The sequence below is a fragment of the Sphaerodactylus townsendi genome, linkage group LG10 (assembly GCF_021028975.2).
Source record: "Sphaerodactylus townsendi isolate TG3544 linkage group LG10, MPM_Stown_v2.3, whole genome shotgun sequence".
NCBI lineage: Eukaryota > Metazoa > Chordata > Lepidosauria > Squamata > Sphaerodactylidae > Sphaerodactylus > Sphaerodactylus townsendi.
This window is the reverse complement of record NC_059434.1, coordinates 65,712,241-65,735,899: the sequence shown is the minus strand read 5'-3', so window position 1 is coordinate 65,735,899 and position 23,659 is coordinate 65,712,241. Positions and strand designations below refer to the sequence as shown.

Below are 23,659 nucleotides of genomic sequence, written 5' to 3'. Positions count from 1 at the left end.
CCCACTGTTTCTCAGACCAGTTTTTAATCCATGGGAGGACTCTCCCCTCTTTGTTCCCTTCATTTGCTGAGTTTTCTCAACAGTCTCCTGCAGTGAGGGAACTTTGTCGTAAGCCTTTTGGAAATCCAAGTAGACAATGTCCACCGGGTTCACCTCCCTGTCCACATACTGTATTTTACACCTCTTCAAAGGGACTCCTAGTAAGTTTGTAGGTGACAGGATTTTGCCTCCTTGCACCCAAAGCCATGCTGGACTCTTTCTCAGCAGGTCTTGCTTTCTTTCTACATGTTTTATATTTTTATCTTTAATGATAGATTATACTCAATTTACTTCAGGGAAACAGATGTCAAACCCAGCTGGCCTCTGTAATTTCCCAGGTCCCCCCTAGATCCCTTTCTTAAAGATTGGTGTGACAGTGGCCCATCACCTTCCAGTCTCTCAGGGATGGAGCCACAGTTTCAGGGATAAGTTGCATATTAAAGGTAGAGAAGATCAGCAATTTCATGCCAGAGCTCTTTAAGAACTCTTTAGGTAGGGAATACAATCCTAGGCCAGGGGATTTGGTAACATTTAGTTTATCAATGGCTGCCAGAACTTCTTCCCCTTGTCTATCACTATCTTAGCTAGTTCCCTCAGATTTGCCTCCTAAGAAGCTTGGTTCTAAAAGATTCTGGGGAATGTTCCTCACCTCCTCTTGGGTGAAGACAGATGCAAAGAATTCATTCAGCTTCTCTGCAATCTCCCTACCATCTTTTAGCACACCCTTTGTTCCCTTTGTCATCCGCGGGCTCTACTGGCTTCCCTTACTGGCTTCCCTGCTTTTGATGTAATTGAAAGAACTGTTTGTTGCTGGTCTTGATGTTTTGCAGCCATGCGTTCCTCACTTAACTCCTTTTTTGCCTCCCTTTACAGCTAACTCTTGCTTCTCTTTTGCCACCATTTGTGTTCCCTCTCATATTCTTCATCAGCCAAACTGGACTTCCATTTTCTAAAAGACATTTTCTTTTTTCTGATAATTTCCTCAACCTCTCTTGTTAACCATGGTGGCTTTCTTTTGGACTGGGTGCTGCCTTTTCTAACCTGTGGAACACATTCCAGCTGAGCTTTTATTACTGTGTTTTTAAATAACCTCCAAGCATCCTGGACAGTTTTGACTCTCTTGATTTTCCCTTTCAGCTTCCTGCGCACTATCCCCCTCATCTTTGAGAAATTTCCCTTTCTGAAGGCGAATGTAACTACATTAGTAGTTGCCACTTGTTCGCATGCTGAGATACTGAATCTGATAGCATTGTGGTCGCTGTTCCCTATCGGCTCAACAACACTGACTTCCTGCACCAGGTCCTGGGTCCCACATAGAATTAGATCTAGGATCACCTCTCCCCTGGTTGGTTCCACAACCATCTGCTCTAAGCCACAGTCATTTAGCATATCCAGGAATGCTCTCTCCTTACTATGACCTGAACATGCATTTTTCCAGTTTATATGGGGATAGTTAAAATCACCCATTACCACTACATTTTTGTTTTTGTTGGCCTCTCTAATTTCTTTTTCCATCTCAGAATCCTCTTGTGCACTTTGGTCAGGAGGACGATAATATATTCCTAATATTAAACTGTCCTTCACACCTGGTATTGATATCCACAGTGATTCTGTAGGGGAACCAGCTCCCCTTGCATTGTCTATTTTATGTGATACTATGCTCTCTTTGATGTAAAGGGCAACTCCACCCCCAATGCGCCCTGTCCTATCCTTCCTATAGAGCCTGTAGCCTGGTATAACAGCATCCCACTGGTTCTCCTCATTCCACCATGTCTCTGTAATGCCCACTATATCAAAGTCCTCCTTCAAAACTCTGTACTCTAGCTCCCCCATTTTAGGTCGAATGCTTCTACTATTAGCATAGAGACACCTGTATACCCTGCCTCTGTCCTTAACCTGGGATTTATGTGCTTTCCCCTTAAGTCTTTTGTAGACACTATCCCTTGTCACATGCACATTGCTATGTTCCTCGCTTATATGTGGTTGATTTAGAAAAACCTCCCTCTCTGTCTGCATCCCCATAGATACTGTATTCCGAACCAAAGTCACCTCAGCTCCTGTCGGCTTTCCCCCAGTGATCAGTTTAAAAGCTGTTCTGCCACCTTTTTAATGTTGAGCACCAGGAGCCTGGTTCCTCTTTGGTTAAGATGAAGCCCGTCCCGTTTGTACAGGCCTACCTTGTCCCAAAAGGTTCCCCAGTTCCTGACAAATCTGAAACCCTCTGCCTTACACCACCTTCTCATCCACGCATTGAGACCTTGTATCTCCGCTTGCCTAGCTCGCCCTGCACGTGGAACGGGTAGCATTTCTGAGAATGCCACCTTGGAGGTCCTGGACTTCAACCTGTTTCCTAGCAGCCTAAATTTAGCTTGCAGAACCTCCCGGCTACATTTCCCAATGTCGTTGGTGCCAATGTGGACCACAACTGCTGACTCCACCCCAGCACTGTCTAAAAGCCTATCTAGACGAAGCGTGACATCCGCAACCTTCGCACCAGGCAGGCAAGTCACCATGCAGTCATCACACCTCTCACAAACCCAACTCTCTACATTTCTAATGATCGAATCACCCACTACAAGGAGCCCCCCACCTCCCCGAGGGGTATCCTCAGTGCGAGAGGATAGCTGATCACCAGTTAAGGAAGGGATCCCATCTAAGGGAGCATCTTCCCCCACCTCAGACTGGCACCCTCCATCCCCAAGGCCTTCATTCTCCATGACATCTGAAGAGATGTCACCTTGGGAGTGGGACCCGGCTGTTAGGTCCCTGAAAGCCTCGTCTGTCACCCTCTCTGCTTCTTTCAGCTTCTCCAGGTCTGCCACCTTGGCTTCAAGAGAACCCACACGTTCCTTGAGTGCCAGGAGCTCATTGCAGCGAGGGCACACCCACGACTTCTGTCCTAGTGGCAGATAGTCATACATGTGACACTCAGTGCAAAACACTGGAAAGCCCCCATCCCCCTGCTGGCTTTCTGCCTTCATATCTGATTTGTTTAGATATTTAAATATTAAGCTTTTAGTCACTGCTCCCCTGGAGCTATCTGCACGTACTATCTGTCAAATATGTACTTATTAATTTAAAAAACAAAAAAATTAAATTAAAATTGCGCGCGCCGTTAGGTTAGGTCACTCTGCTCTTCCTGGCCAAGTCTCTTCTGCTGCTACTCCTCTCTGCTGGTTCCAGAGACTGAACTAAAGCCCCACCTCTCAGGACAAAAGCCCCACCTCTCAGGACAAAGAGGAACAAGAGATGAACTCTGTTAACCCCTGTTAAGACCCACCTTCCAGATTCAGCAGCCTTACAAGGAGAAAAAGAGATAACCCCTGTTAAAATACACTGTTTTAAAAGCTGTGGCTTTGAGAAAAGCCCTCCAAAATGAACACCAGCAGGTCACTCTGCTCTTCCTGGCCAAGTCTCTTCTGCTGCTACTCCTCTCTGCTGGTTCCAGAGACTACAAGAACACAATCATTGCAGAGACTGTAAGAACACAATCATTGCAGAATGAAGTGGAACTGTGTCTCCCAGGCCCAAACTAGAAGGTAGGCCACAATCAATGATACTGAAAGACACTGAAAGATTCAGGAGAATCAACAGGGTCACATTCCTCCTGTCTGTTTCCTACCACAGGCCATCCGGGAAACTAAGGCAGTTTGAATCCTATAAGTAGGCCTGAAACCAGACTGAAAAGAATCCAAATAATTTGCTTCATCCAAGAATCCTTAGAGGTTCCAGCTATCCCTCTTTCAATCATCTTGCTCAAAAATGGTATATTTGAGATTGGATGGTAACTGTTCAGATCTCCTGGGCAGTGGCAAGAGACTGAACTAAAGCCCCACCTCTCAGGACAAAAGCCCCACCTCTCAGGACAAAGAGGAACAAGAGATGAACTCTGTTAACCCCTGTTAAGACCCACCTTCCAGATTCAGCAGCCTTACAAGGAGAAAAAGAGATAACCCCTGTTAAAATACACTGTTTTAAAAGCTGTGGCTTTGAGAAAAGCCCTCCAAAATGAACACCAGCAGGTCACTCTGCTCTTCCTGGCCAAGTCTCTTCTGCTGCTACTCCTCTCTGCTGGTTCCAGAGACTACAAGAACACAATCATTGCAGAGACTGTAAGAACACAATCATTGCAGAATGAAGTGGAACTGTGTCTCCCAGGCCCAAACTAGAAGGTAGGCCACAATCAATGATACTGAAAGACACTGAAAGATTCAGGAGAATCAACAGGGTCACATTCCTCCTGTCTGTTTCCTACCACAGGCCATCCGGGAAACTAAGGCAGTTCGAATCCTATAAGTAGGCCTGAAACCAGACTGAAAAGAATCCAAATAATTTGCTTCATCCAAGAATCCTTAGAGGTTCCAGCTATCCCTCTTTCAATCATCTTGCTCAAAAATGGTATATTTGAGATTGGATGGTAACTGTTCAGATCTCCTGGGCAGTGGCATAGCGCCAAGGGGATGGGGGTGCGCATGATGCACCAGGTGCACACCCCTGGGGTGGCATGGTGAGGGCGTTCCGGGGTAATGTCGGAGGCATTCCGGGGTGGGGGTGGGCGGGGGTGTTCCAGGGCAGGGCGGAAGGCGCACACATGCCCCGGGCGCAGTTCTCTCTCGCTCTGCCCCTGGTCCTGGATTAGATTTCTTTAGAAGTTGATACGCCACCATGTATTTTAACAAGGCATGAGTGACCAGCTCTTGTCACAACCAGGCATTTATTGTCTCCCAGACTAGTGCACCAGCCCTAACTCCCCTGGCAGAAGTAAGCAACTAGGTGGATTAAGAGTCATACAAATCAAACTTCTAAGAACCTTGTACGCATCTTCAGACTCAACAAGCGAAAGGCATCTTCAGACTCAACAAGCGAAAGGCAGGGAGCAGCAGTGGCGTAGGAGGTTAAGAGCTCGTGTATCTAATCTGGAGGAACCGGGTTTGATTCCCAGCTCTGCCGCCTGAGCTGTGGAGGCTGATCTGGGGAATTCAGATTAGCCTGTACACTCCCACATACGCCAGCTGGGTGACCGTGGGCTAGTCACAGCTTCTCTGAGCTCTCTCAGCCCCACCTACCTCACAGGGTGTTTGTTGTGAGGGGGGAAGGGCAAGGAGATTGTCAGCCCCTTTGAGTCTCCTACAGGAGAGAAAGGGGGGATATAAATCCAAACTCTTCTTCTTCTTCCTCCATTGCATCCCTTTTCCTAATTTTATTGTATAATACTCTAGAAAATAATAATAAATATAATTATTTCTTCTTCATGAACATCATATTTCTGACCTTTCTGTTCCAGTTTCTATGCTTCTTAACCTCTATTTTTTTCATACACCTGTTCGTTTTTATTTTTGTTCTTCAGAATTCATGTCTTATACTCTGATCTCTTCTTCTGTTCTTAGTTGTTGGTGTCACTAGCACTGTTTGTTCCACTGTGTGTTACCTTTCCACATACCTATTGCCTCTCTTTGCTGAAATAATTCAGGTTTCTTTAGTCTTCTTCTCCAAATCAGTAACACTAGCATTGTATTTTATTTTGCATATTTGTGACAATCGTCCTGACTTTAAGGAGGATTGATAACAGATAGAGCTATTTAGCCCCTTGAAACCATTCTTTCTCACAAAACACCAATAGTACCAGAGCTCTTCAAAATTGTATTATTTGAACATGTTTGATCAATTCTGTCATGAGTTCAGACCACTGCAGTTTTTCAAAGGCTTCAGTCTCAGCTTACTTTGAACTAAACTGTGGCGCAGGAAGAATGTACAGCCTGAGAGCTAAGGCAGCTGCCTGCTTTTTCAAAAGCCTTCTTATGAAGTCAGGAAATACTAGTCCCAATAAAATTATAAAGACTCTCGGTTATCCTATAACATACTTGTAAACAAGCCTTTCTACATGCCATAGCTATTTTATCGTACATAACTATATAAATGTGCATTTGGGACATACTTGGGGCATACAGTTCACACAACTTTCCTCAAAGTTTCACTTCTGTTGTGGCTTTTCTGCATTTAGGAACACTCAAAGCATAACAGTTCGTATGCTGGAAAAGAGAATACATACTCCCCCGTATCCACATCTATTGACAACTTCAATTATCTAGATTCTAGCCAATATGTTGACCCTCTTTGATACAAAAACAAAAGGTGGCTGGTATTCTTTTGCCCCTTGCTTATAAGGTTCCTAGGACTCACTGGTGGGACCAAATTCACCCCTGTATTCTTAAATCTTTTCTAGGCCAGTGATGCCCTCAGTCCAGGGATGTACAACTTGCCACCCACCATACTGAATTCAGCCCAGTACCAAGTATGGTAGTCTACATCTCCTGTTTTTGCTACCTGCCTGGATCTGTGAAAATGTAATGGGGTGGTGATCATCAAACACCTGGTTCAACTTGTGGCTACATATGTCTGATTCAATACGAGAGGACACAAGGTTTTTTCTAGGCCAATCATATTCTATTATAAAAGGTTTATAATTTAAAAGACTCACATTTCTTGGTTTGCTAGATAAAAAGTGTAGGTTTTCATATGTGTACTTGTCGGATCTCCTTTGACGCATCTTAAAGAGCCTTGCTCCTCTGTTACTAAGCAGTGACAATTCTTCCAGCATTATGTCTCTGGGGATGCTGACCTTTTTCCCAAGGTCTATTCCTGGTGATTCTACAAAACAATAGAAGCATACATTTCTAAGAATATTATTATAAAAGGGTGGAATGATCCAGCACAGCTGTGCATTTTTAAGTTCTACTGAATTCAGTGAGAGCATTAAGCATTCACTTTAATATTTCCTACAAACTCTGGCAAAAGGTTTTTTAAAGTTTTTTTTGGTTGTTAAATTCTTTGGCAAGAGCATCAGCAGAACTTCCCAATCTCAATTTTCCTCCCAGACATGTGAAAGAAATACAGTTCCCTTGAGAAGGTACCTTACTACTGTATACAGTGGCGTGGCGCCCACAGTGCGGGGGGATGACACCCCGGACAGAGCCACAGTGGAGGCATGGCCAGGCTGTGAAGGGGGCGTGGAGGGGGTGTTTCAGGGCATGGAGGGGGTGGGTGGTGCTGCAGCAGGGGCACAGGGCACGCGCGCATCCTGGGCACAGTTTCCCCTTGCTCCGCCTCTGACTGCATAACTGTAGCCAGCTTCAATAAAACAGCTGAGGTTTGGGAAAGGAGAAGGTTCCAAGGAAAAGAAGATATTGTTAGTCCCTTCCCATGGCCCAACCTACTTCTGGGAGCAAAAACTGTCCAAGGAAACATGGGTCTATTTGGAACAGCACAAATAAGACATCCTGAGGATGCAAAAAAAGACGGAGGGGAATTCTGAACAGCTTTTTTCCCCCAAGATGTTTTCAGGAAGACTTATTCAGCTTGAGCCGTCTTTTTTTGAAGATGCTAAAATGTAGACTTTTTTCCTGAAATCATCTGCAAGTAGTCTCCTGCTAGCTGTGCAGTGCTCAGGAGCGGAGGAGACATCTAATTTTTCCTGCTTGACTGTTAAGCCTCTTGTCAGTTTCTTCTTCTGTTGGTGCCTAACATGTGCTACTGAAATTCTCCATGCCTGCAGCTATTTGGTGACCCCGGACATTTGCTTTGCAGGATCTACTGCTGGGCACCATTTCAGCCCAAAAGTGCACGGTCGTACTCTGCTCGTCCTGCCAATTCCAGCAATATATAGTTTTCCCTATTGAAATTTTCAATGAGCTGTCTCCGAAGCTACAGACACAATATGAAATTCAATTGTGATTCTGAAATCATGTCTGGGTAGCTTCAAAAGCAGATCATTGAAAACATTTTTTAAAGGAAAATTATATATTGCTGGAACTGGCAGGATGAGCTGAGTACAACCATGTATTTTTGGGGCTGAAACGGCACCCAACAGTGGAGCCTGCAGAGCAAATGCCAGAGTAACCTTCTCCAAATAGCTGCACACATGGAGAATCCCTGCAGCACAAAATGTCGGGTGCAAGAGTTTAAACTCAGGCAGGACAAAATGGCAGGTGGCGGGGGTGGGGGTGAAGCCTCTCTCTGACACCATGCTGTTCAAACAAAAAATTAGGAGGTGACTTTTTTTAAGACTCCCCAGGATGTCTTATTTGTGCTGTGTGTATTGAATCATGGGTGAGGAACCACCCCACCTTAGTATAGTTCTGAGAAATTTTTGTGCCCATAAGATTACTTGCTGCTGAAACTAAAAGGAAGAGAAAACAAAGAAAGAACAGAGGACGGACTGAAAAAATGGCATTGGATAAGGAACATTACAACAAATTAATTCAGCTAGCAATTAAATAATCCAAGGCCCCTTCCGCACACACAAAATAATGCGTTTTCAAACCACTTTCACAACTGTTTGCGAGTGGATTTTGCCATTCCACACAGCTTCAAAGAGCATTGAAAGCAGTTTGAAAGTGCATTATTCTGCATGTGCGGAATGAGCTCAAGACAGGAGGCAGCTCCAGAGACATGATTTAGCTTCTCCTTTCCTTGTATGGCAGTAGAGTGAGATAAAATACTCCTGCAGTTATACTTTCATCAGGCAAAGTGGTAGACTAGGTAAATATGTTTTGTTTTTAAATGAAAGCTAGAAATTCAAGTATGGGGCTAGATGTATCACTAAGGTGATAGTGTTGACTACAGTTTTATGACAGGCTGGCCTCTCAAAAGTCTCTAGGTCTCAGTAACTGCCAAATTCTCACCAACTGGAATGAATGACTCTTAAATCTGCTTAATTTTGACATCCATGCCCAGTATTCTGAAACATGGGGTGTCAATTTATGTTGTGTTGTTGGCTGCTTCATCCTCCAGGCTCCAGACAACAGTCCTGAAGCTGGTAATATATTTTGTCACACACTTGGCTCAAACTCTTTATGAATAATCTGGCTTCATACAAAGCAGTAGCTAACATTATGGGTGTCTCAATTACAGAGCATAAGCATTGACCATACAACAGTCAAAGAAGAATTTTTATCACTATTATTATTATTATTATTATTATTATTATTATTATTATTATTATTATTATTATTATTATTAATTTGATTTAATATATCACCCTATCCCCGAAGGGCTCATAATATACGATGGCTTGGATCCTGTGGTAAATCTCTTCTAAAGGAAGGTATTTTTCTTAGTGGAATTTGATTTCTTCACCTTCCACTGCTTGGCCCAAAATGCTGCTCCGTGTGGACAGTAGACCCCTTGCCCAGAAACAGCAGGGGGTGAACTAGAAGTCTGTGTAGGAAGAAGGGAGAAGGTTGTGAGCTCTGGCTTACAAAATTCCTGGCGATTTGGGACCACTGGATAAGAAGGAGGACGTTTGGAGGAGAGGGTACAATGCCATTGAATCTGCTCTCCAAAGCTGCCATTTTTTCCAGAACAACTGATTTATGTAGCCTGGAGATCAGCTGTAGTTCTCAGAGAACTCCAGGCCATACCTGGAGGTTGGCAACCTTAAGGAAAGAACTAGTAAATATGGTCTTCCCTTTCCATAGGATGCAATCAAAAATATCTCTGCATGTCACAAGTTTTGAAAATAATTTTGTTTCCTTGTGAGTTTAATGAAGAGCAAAATCATCATGCTAACATTTCAGTAACGTCGCTGGGCCCTGGATAAATTGCTTACACAGACGACAGTTTGTCTACAGGCCACTAAACCATCTTGTTCTTGAATCAGACCTATACAACTTGTGGTCTTCAAGATGAAAGCACTTCAGCAGTCAAATAAGGTGGCCGACCAAGGGCTTAGTAGATTTCCTGTTTTTCCTGCCTGCCTGAGATTTGGAAAAACACGGAAGTTATCAAGTATAAGGCTGGTGGGCTATGTTTGCCGAGTAACCAACAGTTAAGAAAAAGGGACTGTTTTTGCTTCCCAAGCAGAAAGCCCATTGCCAGTTTCACTGAGGTAAGATGGTTTTCGTATGTACTGTCTCAGTCATAGACTCAGAGTTTCTACCATTTTATTTTTATAGGAAGAAAATTACTTTCCAAATAAGAAATTCTTTTTTTAAAAAAAATAAATCTGTATTTCTTACATTTGTCTGATGGTTCCCAAAATATTTTAATCTGGTCAGACAGTTCCACAGGAACATTGTGAAACTCAAAATGAGTTTTCCAGAAAATAAGTTTTGCTTTCAGTCTGGCACTCACCTTTTGTTGCAATGAATGAGAGCTTAGGAAATATGGTGCGTTAAATGTGTTAAAAACACAAAAAGCATAGATGGTAATATACATTGAGCAGCCTATGAGTTATTTGTAAATCAATCAAAGAAACTTTTCTAGTAGGTTATCTGGAGACATTTTCTACTCACCACTAGTTCCTAGGTAAGTGCTGTTAGGTGAGTATCTGACTGGGACTGAGGAAATCTGGGGTAATTTTTCACACTTTGGCTCATTCCGCACATGCAGAATAATGCACTTTCAAACTGCTTTCAGTGCTCTTTGAAGCTGTGCGGAATAGCAAAATCCACTTGCAAACAGTTTTGAAAGTGGTTTGAAAACGCATTATTTTGCGTGTGCAGAAGGGGCCTTTGCCATAAAACTCATTTGCTGACTTGATGACATCCTCCCTCATAGGCTAGTTATGAGAATAAAATGGAGGGAGAACCATGCACACCATCCAGGATGACATGAAATTCAAGACCATGGGAATAAATATTTTCATTTATGGAAATGCAGGAACTGAATGCATTTCAACAAATGAAAACATTTATCCAAACAGCTTTATATAGCAGTCAGTCCCAGTTTAGGTTTTGTTTGAAGGGTAAGAAAAGGACAGATTCCCAGAAAACTTAGTCCAGGGATTCATCAACCCTTGACTGTCAGCTGCTTCTGACTCAGAAGGTTTCTGAGCAATTGCAGCTGAGCAGCAATGAGAGAGGGAATGAAGTCACAGCACCAACAGGAATGAGCCCCACCTCTTATGATACAATAAGATTCTGTGCAGGATGGAAGAACCATGAACAACTTCCTGCAATATTTCTAAAAGTCTTGTTGCTACAGCTGATGAGGATTAAATTGATCACTTAATCTCTAGACAGTGTTAGGCAGGGTTAACAAATAGAAGGGATGTGTGGGTGGTAGCTACACCTATTTGGCCACAGGGTCAAGTAACATCCAGATGAGGGCAGGGCTGGAGGCATGGCAGCTGACCCCCACCCCTCTCCCAAAGTTCACCCCACCACTCTCCCAATGCCATTGCTATTTTAGATGATCCCAAAAAGTATTTTCCTCAGTTTTTTTTTTTTTGGCAATATAATATGTGGTTTTGATAGAAACTGTGAAATCCTTTTAAGAAATCCTGTGATACTGATGAATACTGTGAAATCCATTTAAGAATAGCAAAAGAGATGGATCAGACTAGTGGTCCATCTAGTCTAACATTATGTTTCACACAGTGGCTAACCAGCTGCCCTGGGAGAAGGCCAATAAAAGGGCCCAGAATCTGAGGCTCTCCTCTGCCTCCTAGCACTGGCATGCAGAAGTTCATTGCTTCTGAATATGGTGGTTCCCTTTAGTCACTATGGATAATTTTCTCTTCGAGTGTCATTGGCCCTTTCCCCACTTACCTTAAGCCCCGCGCTACTCGAGGAGAGTAGCGCGGGGTCCCTCGGCACTCCCCACTGAGAGGGGCGGCGACAGCGCAGCCGCCCTGAAGCTGCTGCTGTCGCGCCCCTCAGCCAGCTGACATCCCAGACAGCTCTTCTGAAGCGTACGCATACAGAGCGGCGAGGTCGTGGGGACGCTTCAAGGCCAAGTACCTGGGATGCGCCGCAGCCGCGGCATAGGGGGGATGGAAGCGAGTGGGGAAAGGCCCATTGTCAAGGCCAACCAGAAATATTTTTAATTTTTTAAAATATTTGACTCATATATGACTCTGCCACTTGAAACTCCTTTTATATTAATAAAACAGGGATGCTCTTTGTTCAGACTGACTTCTCATAATACCATTTGCTTGTTAATGAAGACTAAATGTTTGGGCTTGATTAATCTCTCAGGCACATGCTTTGTACATCCTTTCTGTGGCAGAACTTTCATTGGCCATCTCATGTTTCAGGTGAGGATCCAAGCCACTTAGTGTGTCTAGGCAGCTACCCAGAAATGTTAAGCATAACATTTATCAGGCCCCTCTGTCAAATTAAAACACAGTTGCACTATCTGGTTTAATTAAGCTGCGGATAGAGCTTGACTGATGGTAGCCAACTGCAACTGGAAAGGGGGTGATGAGTAAAAAGAATACTGCCAACAGGACAACAATCTGAAAAATAATACACTACCGGTAATTTCAGTACTGCTAATTTCAGTGGACCATATTTCCAAAGTAGTAATCAGAATAATAATGTTGAACTCAGTTTATCGATTGGGTTGATTTGTACTCTTTTCCAAACTCTGGGCTTTCCCTGAGCCAACTGGCGATTGAATAGGAAATATGTCAATATCCAGCAACCACCCATCATGCTAATGTTGCTGCTCTGTTTAAGCTTTTGGTTTGGGCTTATATATTTTAGTACAGGCTCCTTTACACAGGAAGTGTTTTCTGCTCCTCAAAAATCTTTTGAAACACTTCCGGCAATTTGTGCACAAAGGTCTTGTTTGAAGATCACAGCAATTCTACCATGGTTTAAATTTATATAGCATGTTTGTTGACCAGTTATACACTGGTGCTCTGTCCTGCACTGAAGGTTGATTCTTTTCATGACAGAGCTAATGTTGTGGCAGATTCCATAATCTCTACTGTAATATCAGGCAAAGAGCAACCTTTCCCCGTGCTTTGCAGAGATGACAAAAGAAATGGCCTGATGTTATCCTTCACTTCCAGTTTTTTGGCTTCACCCACCTCTCCCGCTCTACTTCTAACCTCCCTAATGATTGGAAGGTTTTTTTTAAAAAAATTATTTCAACTTCAAGCTTTTTTACCATATTAGATCTACTGAAATAGTGACAGATCTAATACAGGACTATCAAAATACCAAGGAATAGTGAAATAACAAGCCTCTGTATTCTCCCATGGCGGCAGCCGCAGCAGCAGCAGGAAGTGTCTATGCGTGTGCGTGTGTGTGTGTTGGAGAAGAATATCAGTTTTATGACATAGTCCCCTTCTTCAGCAAAGTATGATCCGGAGTATGTTTGCCTCTTTCATTTGGGGGTGGTGGTGTTCAATATCGATATAACTGCAATAACAGCAATATTGATATAACAGCAATTTTAAGGGCTTTAAGAAAGCCAGCAATCTTGTGGCTGTGTGCCTTTAACAGTTAATTGATGGATGGAGTTAAGAGAACCAGGACTTAAGGTAGAGACTTGGGAGCATTCAGCAGGCAAGGTGTGATGTAGGCAGTGGAGTGCCTCCTTGAATGTAAATGGATTAACACGAGGAGACCCCACTATAACTCCACTGTACAGTGAAAAGCCCAGAGGTAAGAGTTCCATGCATAATGAGCCCTAGTCTTCAGAATGTAGGGCCTGCCTTCATTATTACAATACTCAAGTCTTCTCATGCTGAATAAGGTTATATACATGAGGTTGGGTCCAAACTTTCTCTTCTTCTAAAAGATGAGCCTTCTTTCAACCCAAGAAACCTTCCAACTGTGCAAGAAGACTTTCTTGAGCAGAAGAGATGTGTTCTGCTGGCAGAAGACTGTTTGCATCAGATGAAAGCTCCACCATTAGAAGAATGGAAACTTTGGTTCCACTCCAGTATTTTTTACAGAGCTCAGATTCAAAAGAATTTTGGCTTCTGTTCCCTCAGCTCACTTCCTACACATTTCAAAGCCATGGGAACATGTGACCTATATTATAGATCTCATTACACATACCATTGAAAATGAAGAATACTAGAGGGCTACATTTATTTATTTAGAAGTCAGTCCACTGAGTTCAGTGCCACTAACCCTTTCCACGTAATTGTATGAGCAGACTGATGAACATTATGTGTGAGAGGGGGCAGCATCAAAACATCAAGCTCCAACAACAGCTTACAACTATTAACTTGAAGGTGGGTAAAGACCCTGTGCACGCAGCGTCTTTACACACAGCATCTGCTTTGTGATACTGAGAATTCTGAAAATACAGGGTTTCTTATCACGTGGGAAAGAACCTGTGCACATACTCATGATCCCATTAGCATTTACAAGTGAATGTATACATTGAGAGCAGAGCTTGCTTCTCCCTACGTACATATAATCTTCCCAAAATGTGTGGAAAGGGCTACTTTTAAAGAAACATGCTTAGGATTGTACCTCTAAATAAGTATCTGTGAGTGTGTGATTAATAATTCTTCGAGGATGACTAGATGTAAAAAAACCTGGCGCTCCACGTGCTCATGCTTACCAATAGAGATCTGTAAATCGCTTAAGTACTATAAAATTAATTGCTTGTGGAAAAATCATATAAATAGTATCTCCTTGTATATTTCGTTGTTACTATAGTGAAGTTACCCTCCAATGTAAACAGCAGCCGTCACATCCTAGATGTCAGCAATACTACAGTGCTCAGCTGGGCCTGGATGGGGTCCTACTAGTCTTGGAACCCTACCGTAATGTTTAGATAAACTGATATTACATACATAAGAACAGAATAGAAGCAGGGACCCACAAAGAATTGGTGGGAAGGGGGCGTTCCATTCAACCCACCTTTGCTTCCTCCCCTCTCCTCACCCCTTCTCTCACATAGTCTCTATTTCTCCTTCGTCCTTCTTTCACAGTCTTTCTCCTTCCTTCTTTCATAGAGTCTCTCTTAATCCTTCCCCCACAAACCATCCTTCCCCTTTCCTGTATGGCCATTAGGCCAGTAACTTACTGGGCTGCTCACCTATCCAGATGCCAAGAGCATTACTGATGCTTCTCATTCCTTCTTTGGCTGGCTGCTCACCTGTGTGGTTTCCATGGTGATGGGATTGGGACACTGCAGTGGCCACTCTTTGGTTTCTAATTGGCTTGAGCAAATTATTGGAGAGCCAGTATGGTGTAGTGTGTTGTTGGACTAAGATCATTGTTTGAATCCCCACTCTTCCACTGAGTATAATGGGTGATCTGGGGCCACTCACTGTATTTTACAAGGTTGTTATGAGGATAAAATGAACAATTAATTTTTATTCACCATTAACAGAGGATATATTCTCCACTTTGATAGATGAATTTTGCAATAGATTTCCCTGTATCTGATTACATTGTTTTTGACCATCTCCTTTGAATGTGGTTTCACCAAACAGAAATGTCTAACTATTTGCATGAGGAAATGAGTGTAAGTATATATGCTGGAAATATAATTTTACAGGGGGGGGGGGTGGCTCAGACTGGAAAGAAAACTAAATGTAACTTTTGACAAAGCCAGTGGAAGAAATGAATGACAGACAGCTCTCATCCCTGTAAGAAATAGGATGATGGAGTAGCCAGAGAATGCTGCCTGTGACAGGAAGATACCAGCCAAGAGATGCCTGACATGTAGCTTTGGCAGGCCTTTAGTTCTATTATAATAATATATTGTGTCTGAGTCCTGGGTATAGTACAAGAATTTAGGCACAACTAAAGTAAAAGACCCTGGCCAGGGTGAACTTGACATAGGTGATTTCCTTAAAGTAAATATGTTATGTTTTTCTTTCCAGTTTGGAAATTTGTTCTCAGTCCACATGTGGCACTAGTTAGGGCATGAGAATAAAATTAACGACTATACCATGGATATATTAAACCTGGGCTTTTAAACAGTTGGGAAGAATTGAAATTAAATTTCCAAAAGGGACCATGTTACATTGTCCTAGTTTATAACAGATCAAAGATAAGTAATCAACAGTGGATTACAAGCAGCATTTAGCAAACATTTGCATTGTCCAGATCTCTGCTCCCTGTCATGTCACAGTGGGGGAAAAGAATGGTGCTATCTGAAAACAAGTCAGCACTTCAGAGAGAGAGAGAGAGAGATTGGCATTGGTTGGATCTGCTAAGATAGTAGATAGTTGGATTGTTCCCAGCTTCCCATGTTCCCTTGCAGAGCAGTGGCACCACAGCGAGCAAATTATTGATTACATGCCTTCCCCAGTTCTAAAATATTAATTTCAAAAGGTTGAGCACCTTTTCATAGAAAAAGTCCTGTTTCCTGTTCTGAGCAATCTCCAGGTAAGGGTAACAGGTGTCAAAAGCATCCTTCTCTACCCAATTATCCTGGATATTCAGGGTCAAACAGAATTAGGCTAGATGGAGCAATTGACTGACTTGGTGAAAGGCAGCTTCATACGGACACATTTAGTAGACTATGCTTGTGTGGTGGAAAGTGCCACCAAGTCATAGCTGCCTTATAGTGACCCTGTGGGGTTTTCAGGGCAAGGGAGTTTCAGAGATGGCTTGCCATTACCTACTTCTTCGTGGACTGAAATAGTTCTAAGAGAACTATCTCAGTCCACATGGCCCAAGGTCACCCATGTGGAAGAATGGAGAATTGAGCCCAGCTCTCCAGATCAGAATCTACCACTCTTAACCACTACACAACACTTACACTGTAGTGATTCCAGAGAGGTAGTCTGCTGCAGCAAAACAGAAACAAAAGAATAGTCTTTTTAAAGAACTTTAAAAACTAATAACACTTTATCACTACATGTTTTTGTGGAGTTGTTCATTGTTTCCATGTCTGAAGAAGCAAGCCCTGATCCTTGAAAAGTTGTGCTGGAATGAAATTTTGTTTGTCTGAGGTGCCACACAAGTCCTCTTTGCTCTCAAACAACTTTTTTTTCTTAGCAGTGATATCTCTTTTGGAACAGATGGTTGGAGAGCCAGGGATTTCTAGCAGATAATTCTCAGCTCATACACTGAGTAATTATTTCAAAGTTTGAAGTGTTGATATGCCTGCATTTCCAGAAGTAGAAACCCCATCTGGCTGTTCATGGTATGTTTCTGTGGAACAAACAGAATAAATCAAAACTGCTAAAAAGCTGGATAGTATGACCTGTTGGGATGATGAGTGGTGTGGTCTCACATATACTTGTATGTGAGTGTGTATGCAATTCTCAGTGTTTTCAGAAGTTAGTGCAAAGTTACAGAATTTGGGGGAGAGAAGGTAGAAGACCTAACATGTTTTCTCTGGACACTTTAAATCTTCTTAATAGTCCTGACTTCAATAATAATTATGTGCTAACAGGTGGCAACCAGCTCACAGTGACCATGGGGTTTTCAAGGAAAGAGATGAGCAGAGTCGGTTTGCCATCCAGCTATTAACCATAGCCAACCATGCTTAGCTTCTAAACACTTACAAGATCAGGCTTGTATGGATTATGAGGCTGCTAATGTAACCTTTATAATAACCTACATTTTGCCTGCTTCTTTTTGAAATGCTGATAACGAACAGCCCCATTCATGAGCTGGGTGCCCAGCTGTGGTGCCGTGGCTGCACTTGGCCACCACGCCCCAAAAGGCTACCTGATGGTGTGGGGAGGTCAGAAACCCTCCCCGCTGTCAAGAAGTTGCCAAGTGCTGCCCCACACTTATGCCAGCCAAAAGGCTGGTTTGGGTGTGTGCTGCAGCCCACTGACGTAACACTGGCAATGGTTAGGAGGCAGCTAACTAATCTTGGCTCTCTCACCCCTGCTATGTTGGCAGGAGCAGTGGGGATGCTGGGACATTATCACTGTGTCTTGCGCTGAGTCCCAGCTCCAGGAGGTGAGTGATGGTGGCCACATGCCAGTGAAACCATCTCTCCTCTGGGGTAAAGTGCCCAGGAAGGGCGAATCTGTTGGCATGCCCATTGCACCATTTCCTGAGGCAGATTTACCCCGTCCCTTGGATGGGGCTGAAAGTCTTTCAGAAATCTATCCTAAAGATAAGAACATAAGAACTTAAGAACATAAGAACAAGCCAGCTGGATCAGACCAAAGTCCATCTAGTCCAGCTCTCTGCTACTCGCAGTGGCCCACCAGGTGCCTTTGGGAGCTCACCTGCAGGAGGTGAAAGCAATGGCCTTCTGCGGCTGTTGCTCCCGATCACCTGGTCTGCTAAGGCATTTGCAAGATGCCTCCTGCACCAATCAGTCGCAAAACATTTCTCAAAAGAGACTGGATAAACCTACAAAGCACCAATAAAAAAGGGGAAAATTTACAAACTTAACTCCCCAAAAAAGAATTAAGTATCAAAAGATCAAGAATAGATGAGGGCCACTAAATTAAAAACAGTTGTATTGCAAAATACATGTGCATTTATTCAAATTAAAATTGTCAATCAAGTAGATGGACCATGATAGCCTGCCTTATGTGTATAAAATCACAATCACATGACTTAAAGAAACCCTTTTTGACTGAGGTATTAAAGGATGCTGCCATAACAGAATTTGGCATGATTGATCCATGGTATTATACCTTTTGAGTTGACACTGGCTTCATGTTGATGACCTGGGAACCAGTGGTATACAACTTTCTAATTATTAAACTCAGTTATTTAAATTATTTATTTGTACTTATAATCAGGTAGCATACACATTGTATCATCACTTTAGACCACTGAAGAATGCTGGTGGGCTGGAACACATTTGGTTTTAAGTCATAAAGTGTGACATGGGATCTTTTTGTGTTAGGTTAATTCATTGTGATTTTATACAAATAAGGCAAGCTATCATGGGCCATCTACTTGATGTGATTATTTTCATTTGAATAAATGCATATGTATTTTTTGCTATACAGCAATTTTTAATTTCATGTCCCTTGTCTATTTGTGATCTTTTGGTACTTGAATTCTTTTTTTGGGTAAACCTTCAGCCAATAATGAGTGGGCAGAGGTGAAAAACAAAGCACAGGTTACATACTATAGATATCCATGAATTTTGAATGACACCCTTACAATGATGTAGACATTTTCTATACATAAACAGTTCTTTAGTATGGAATGTAGACATATTAACCCCCCCACCCCAATAATATTCTGAAAGTCAATCCCAGGCAGAATGTACATCAGCTGTTAGATTACTTCATTCCTCCACAGCAGTTGTTCATCTGAAAATAGCTTTCAAATGAAAAGAAGCAACTACAAAAGGATTAGTTACCATAGGCAGCATGATAGCCCCATGAGATTATTTATGGCAGCACACCCAGAGGCAAAGCTGTAAGAGAGTTAATGCTGTAAGATTAGAAAAGAAAGGTTAGAGTGTGACACTGGACATACAGTCGCAACAGGGATTTAGTGATATACCATTTCTCTGTATTTCCTTCATGATGGTGAATGCTTGCTGCTTCCTCTCTTTGACCAAGTCTGAATGTGATAGCATTATGGTTTTCTGAGGTGATTTTTCTCACTAGAGAGGAAGGAAAAAAAATTACATTTTCACATTGTTGAGCACTGCTTTGCATTTTAATCTGAATAATTGCTTCAGGAGTAGCACATGATTCTTATTTGCAAGAATTGTGTTTTTACCTTTGGATACTAGCAGCCATTTCTTACTCAGAGTTGACAGGAGATATGGTCCATTAAGAATGAATATGAAGCCCAAGGGACCAACAGAATATATTAGAAAGTTCTATGTTAAGGTGGGCTTGGCCTTCTCCCAGCTCACCTTTTCTGGTTTTGGTGGACTCCTTGTACTGCCAAATTTATATTTTTCCAAAGTAAAATATTTGTCTGTGATAGAGTTCAAAGTCATTTTTTTCTCAAACCTTGCTTTGCAGTCTTTAAAATACAAACCTATTGAGCAATGCCTGTAAAAAACTGAAAAAAGCTGAAAACTGAACAAAGCCATCAGCCTTTGGATCAGCATCTGTTAATAAGATCAAGCGAAATCACCATCTTGCGTGAAACATCTGCAATATATGGCTATGGTAAGTGGTTCATTTTCTGTTTTGAGCTTACAAGTTGCAAACTGACAGGACAGTCAATGTCATTATCATCTCAGGAAACAATACACTTACCTTATTGTTTTCTGGAGAAGACTGAGCCTGATGTTCTGGGCAACGTATATGGAGATTGTTATGAACAGGAATGACCTGCCTGGTCCTGGATAGTTACTATGCTTGTTCTTGGGTCTGCATGATGCCTAGTACCGAGACAAACTGGGGACTGACCCTCTCCAAAAAGATTGGCATCTGGCTGACATAAAGTATCTATTAATAGGAGCAAACACTCCAGCCACTCATATCTTCCTGGTGAAAGAAGAGAACAGAAAGCATTCAACTGCACGCACCACAAAAGAGTGTATATCTCTATGTTTGATGAAACCCTTCTTCCTTCTTCTGCAGTTCAATCCATCATCATCTTTTAGAATACTAACTAGCAGAAAAGCCTTTTAAAATATGGATTGTGAAGAATATATGAGACAGAATGTACTTATCCACTACTGAACAATTTGAATGTACTTATCCATTACTGAACAATAAAGCCATGCCTTTATATTGGTGAATAGCTAAAGTTGATAGCAGTGTGTGTAGTTAAAATTCTTACAGAGGCATCTGAGCTGAAACCTATAATTTTACAGGGGGAAGACATCCTAGTAGGATTAAAAAACAGCATAGCATCCCAAGTTTTTTGTCTGGCAATGTGGAAGAAAAGCGGCGTAAAATATTTAAATAAATCGTGCCCCGTTATCCAAGGAATGCTTAACTCAGGATTTTCCACAGCACAGTGGACTACTAGTAGGGTCTTCTCGTGTTTCTCTGTTTACACACGAGGAGGCATTCTCTCCTGCCGCAAAGTTTTTCTGCAGAGAACTCAGCCTGCTTTTCCTGGTTCTCATAACTTTACCCGTCAAGTCATTCTTAAAGGAACAGATTTCATCCCACCCACTAGTCTCAAGATTGCCCACTTTGTAAGCCTTTTAATTAGTTATATCAATATATTTATAATGTAGCCCTTTCCAAAAATAATCTCCCCCTCCCCACTCCAAATGAAAGAGGCAAAGCAGTTCCCTGTGTTTGAAATAAAGTTTTTAAAAGCCCTCCCGGTCATCAGGGAGGACAGAAGTATAGCAGGAGAGGTGGGGTGGAGCCAAAAAGAGACCCTGCTTGTACTGTTCCGTGGGAAAGCTCTCTTTGTTGTTGTTATATTAAGCTATTGATATCTCAATATGAGCATTTAGAGAAACAGGGAGGAACTGGCAACATGGAAAGGGGGAGAGGGAGAAGGCGTTGACATCAATGTGAGGGAGTGGGAAGGATGGAGCCAGGTAGGCTGCCTTTGGGCAGAGGGCAAAACTGGGCTCATTGGCAAATCTGCCCTCTCTGGTGGCAAAGCAAAATAAAAACTGCTCTAGAAGTGGTCTTGCTTGCCATGGAGAGAATGGAAAGTGAAATACATCCGTACAAGAAATCTTGCCACAATGGAAATTTGTCCTCATTGTGCACCAGACACCTTGTGAATAATCAACCAGTGGGGTTTTTTTTCAGATTCCTATTTTTTTCTGAAGTGGGTTTTAATCTGTTGGAATGCCTACCATAATTTTCCACAGTGTTTCTGGCCAGTCACTCTTCTTATCCTATACTAAACAGATATGTACACTTCCAAACGATGCAGTTGCTCCAGGGCTCAAGAATTAGTAATTGCAGGGGGCGGGGAGTGGCTGTTGTTGATTGATAATACATTTCAACTTGTACTTGATACCACTTACTGGGTTGCTCCAGAAAAGTAAAGGTAGGATACCTTCTCAAAAATTTTAAGTAGATAGTCCACCTCTTATCCTACTAAAATAGTTTTAGAGAACAGTCACAAATCAGCCAAAGTCAGTTCTGCTCTTACAAAGACTAGTTATTTCACAGTAAAATCTTGATGTTTGAAAGTACATCTTCCTGTCAATCACACATTAGCAATTTTACCAAGTCCAATCCTGAGACATTTAGGTGGTGGGGCTAGTTTTCCAATAATGCATATTTAAACAGGTTGTTTACTTAGGCATGGCTCACATGCAGCAGTAAGCCATTATAAGCTGCAATATGAGGCTTGGCGGATCTACATGTTGCCTTATGAGACATTCTGTTCTTGAATCATTGTAATTTCATATACAGCAAACTAATTAATTATTTTAATATTCATTACAAAGCCTAAATTGCCTTATCTCTGACTCAGCTAACTTAGGTTTGGGCTTTCCTTGCTCACCAGGATTCCAAATACTGTTTTAATTCTGGCTTGGAATTGTAGTTTGCCTGTTCAGATTTAACAACAGGTTATGCTTTTCTGTGAAAGCAGAAATCACCAATATATTTTTTCAAAAGAGCAGAGGAAGGAGGAGAGCCTGAAGGGCTCCCCCCCCCACAACTAATTCACAAAATGGCAAACCATGGTTAGTTATGCCAGAACCATACCTTTTAGTATATAGTGATTAATAATAATAATAATAATAATATAATATAATAATAATAATATAATAATAATAATAATAATAATAATCCAGCATATTGATCTTGTTTGCTGTGTATAACTGTTTTTGTATAATAATAATAATAATAATAATAATAATTTATATTGTTATTTTTATTATTATTTAGTATATAGTGAATAGATAGATGAGATAGATTTTATGCTCCTCTTTTCTCACCTTCAAGAGGCTTACATTGTTTTCGTCTCCATTTTATCCTGACAACAACCATGTGAAGTGAGGTTGGCTGAGTGACTGGCCCAAGGTCCCTCAGTGAACTTCCATGGCAGAGTGGAGACTCAAATATAGATCTCCCAGATCTTAGTCCCACTACAGCCCTTCATGTTAAAAACCACATCATCTGCATGTAATTTAGTTTCTCTGCCTTTATGATACCTAATAGACAATGATAAAATTGGCGAAGTTGCCATAGACCTGAAATAAACCCTAATTATGTTTTTCAAGTATGCCTAGCTCAGGAGTTCTCAGCCTTCCTAATGCTGCGACCCTTTAATACAGTTCCTCATGTTGTGGTGACCCCCAACCCTAACATTTATCCATTTTACAGATGGAGAACACTGATGCAGAGCATCTTAGACGACCCCTGTGAAAGGGTCGTTCGACCCCCAAAGGGGTCCTTACCCCCAGGTTGAGAACCGCTGGTCTAGCTAATGATGTTGTAGCTTGACAATATATCCCCTTAGCACATAGTTGCATAATGATTTTATCAGCCACAAATGCCATGGATTGCCACTGAGACAGCCAAAAGTCATATAATAGCAAGCAGGTTGCTTCCAGCAAAGTCAGATATGCCTAATTTGTGTTATGGCATGATAATCTTGGCAGAGAGCTGTGAAAAATGGAAGGTCTGTATTGATGCTTTACAAAGGAGATATCATCTAGTTAATTGAACCAGGATGTATTTCTGTTGTATATGCTCAAAGGGCATTTGTAACATGGGGTTATGAATCAGCTGAGCAGAATCACATTGTAGTCAGGTGCACAAAACTGACTTAAATCCAAGTGATGTCTCCCAACTGGTTATATATCTAGCTGTCTCTGAATGAATCTTTGAATGAACAAATCTTGCTAAGACATTTCCCACTTTACTTTCATGGTATGTTGGCTCATCATTCCATCACGAAAAAAATCTTGGCCAAAACTTTATTTCAAAGGTAGTTTGTAACCTTTTTCTCTCTATGATGATGATGTTCCATGATGATCCATTCAGTCGTTCTCGACCCTTGGTGACCCGATATGCAAGCTCTTTCCACATTTTTCGATTAAGTACTGCTTCCTTCAGCTGGTTGATGCTCATGCCTGTATCAGA

At 42.0% G+C, this 23,659-nt stretch overlaps 1 protein-coding gene and 1 long non-coding RNA gene across 2 annotated transcripts in view; one reads left to right on the top strand and one right to left on the bottom strand.

The window, feature by feature from the left end:
* Positions 1–20,030, bottom strand: part of MYOZ2 (myozenin 2) — a 43,789-nt gene extending 23,759 nt beyond the window's left edge. Inside the window, exons 1-3 of the mRNA XM_048510028.1 lie at positions 19,895–20,030; positions 19,182–19,284; positions 6,518–6,687 (exon numbers count right to left, since the gene is read on the bottom strand). Coding sequence (XP_048365985.1) covers positions 6,518–6,687; positions 19,182–19,257 — 246 coding nt within the window. The 5' untranslated portion in view covers positions 19,258–19,284; positions 19,895–20,030. The remainder of the gene's footprint in view (positions 1–6,517; positions 6,688–19,181; positions 19,285–19,894) is intronic.
* The window catches only part of LOC125440287, a 46,797-nt gene continuing 42,805 nt past the window's right edge, over positions 19,668–23,659 (top strand). Inside the window, exon 1 of the long non-coding RNA XR_007245662.1 lies at positions 19,668–19,804. This is a non-coding gene — a long non-coding RNA (uncharacterized LOC125440287). The remainder of the gene's footprint in view (positions 19,805–23,659) is intronic.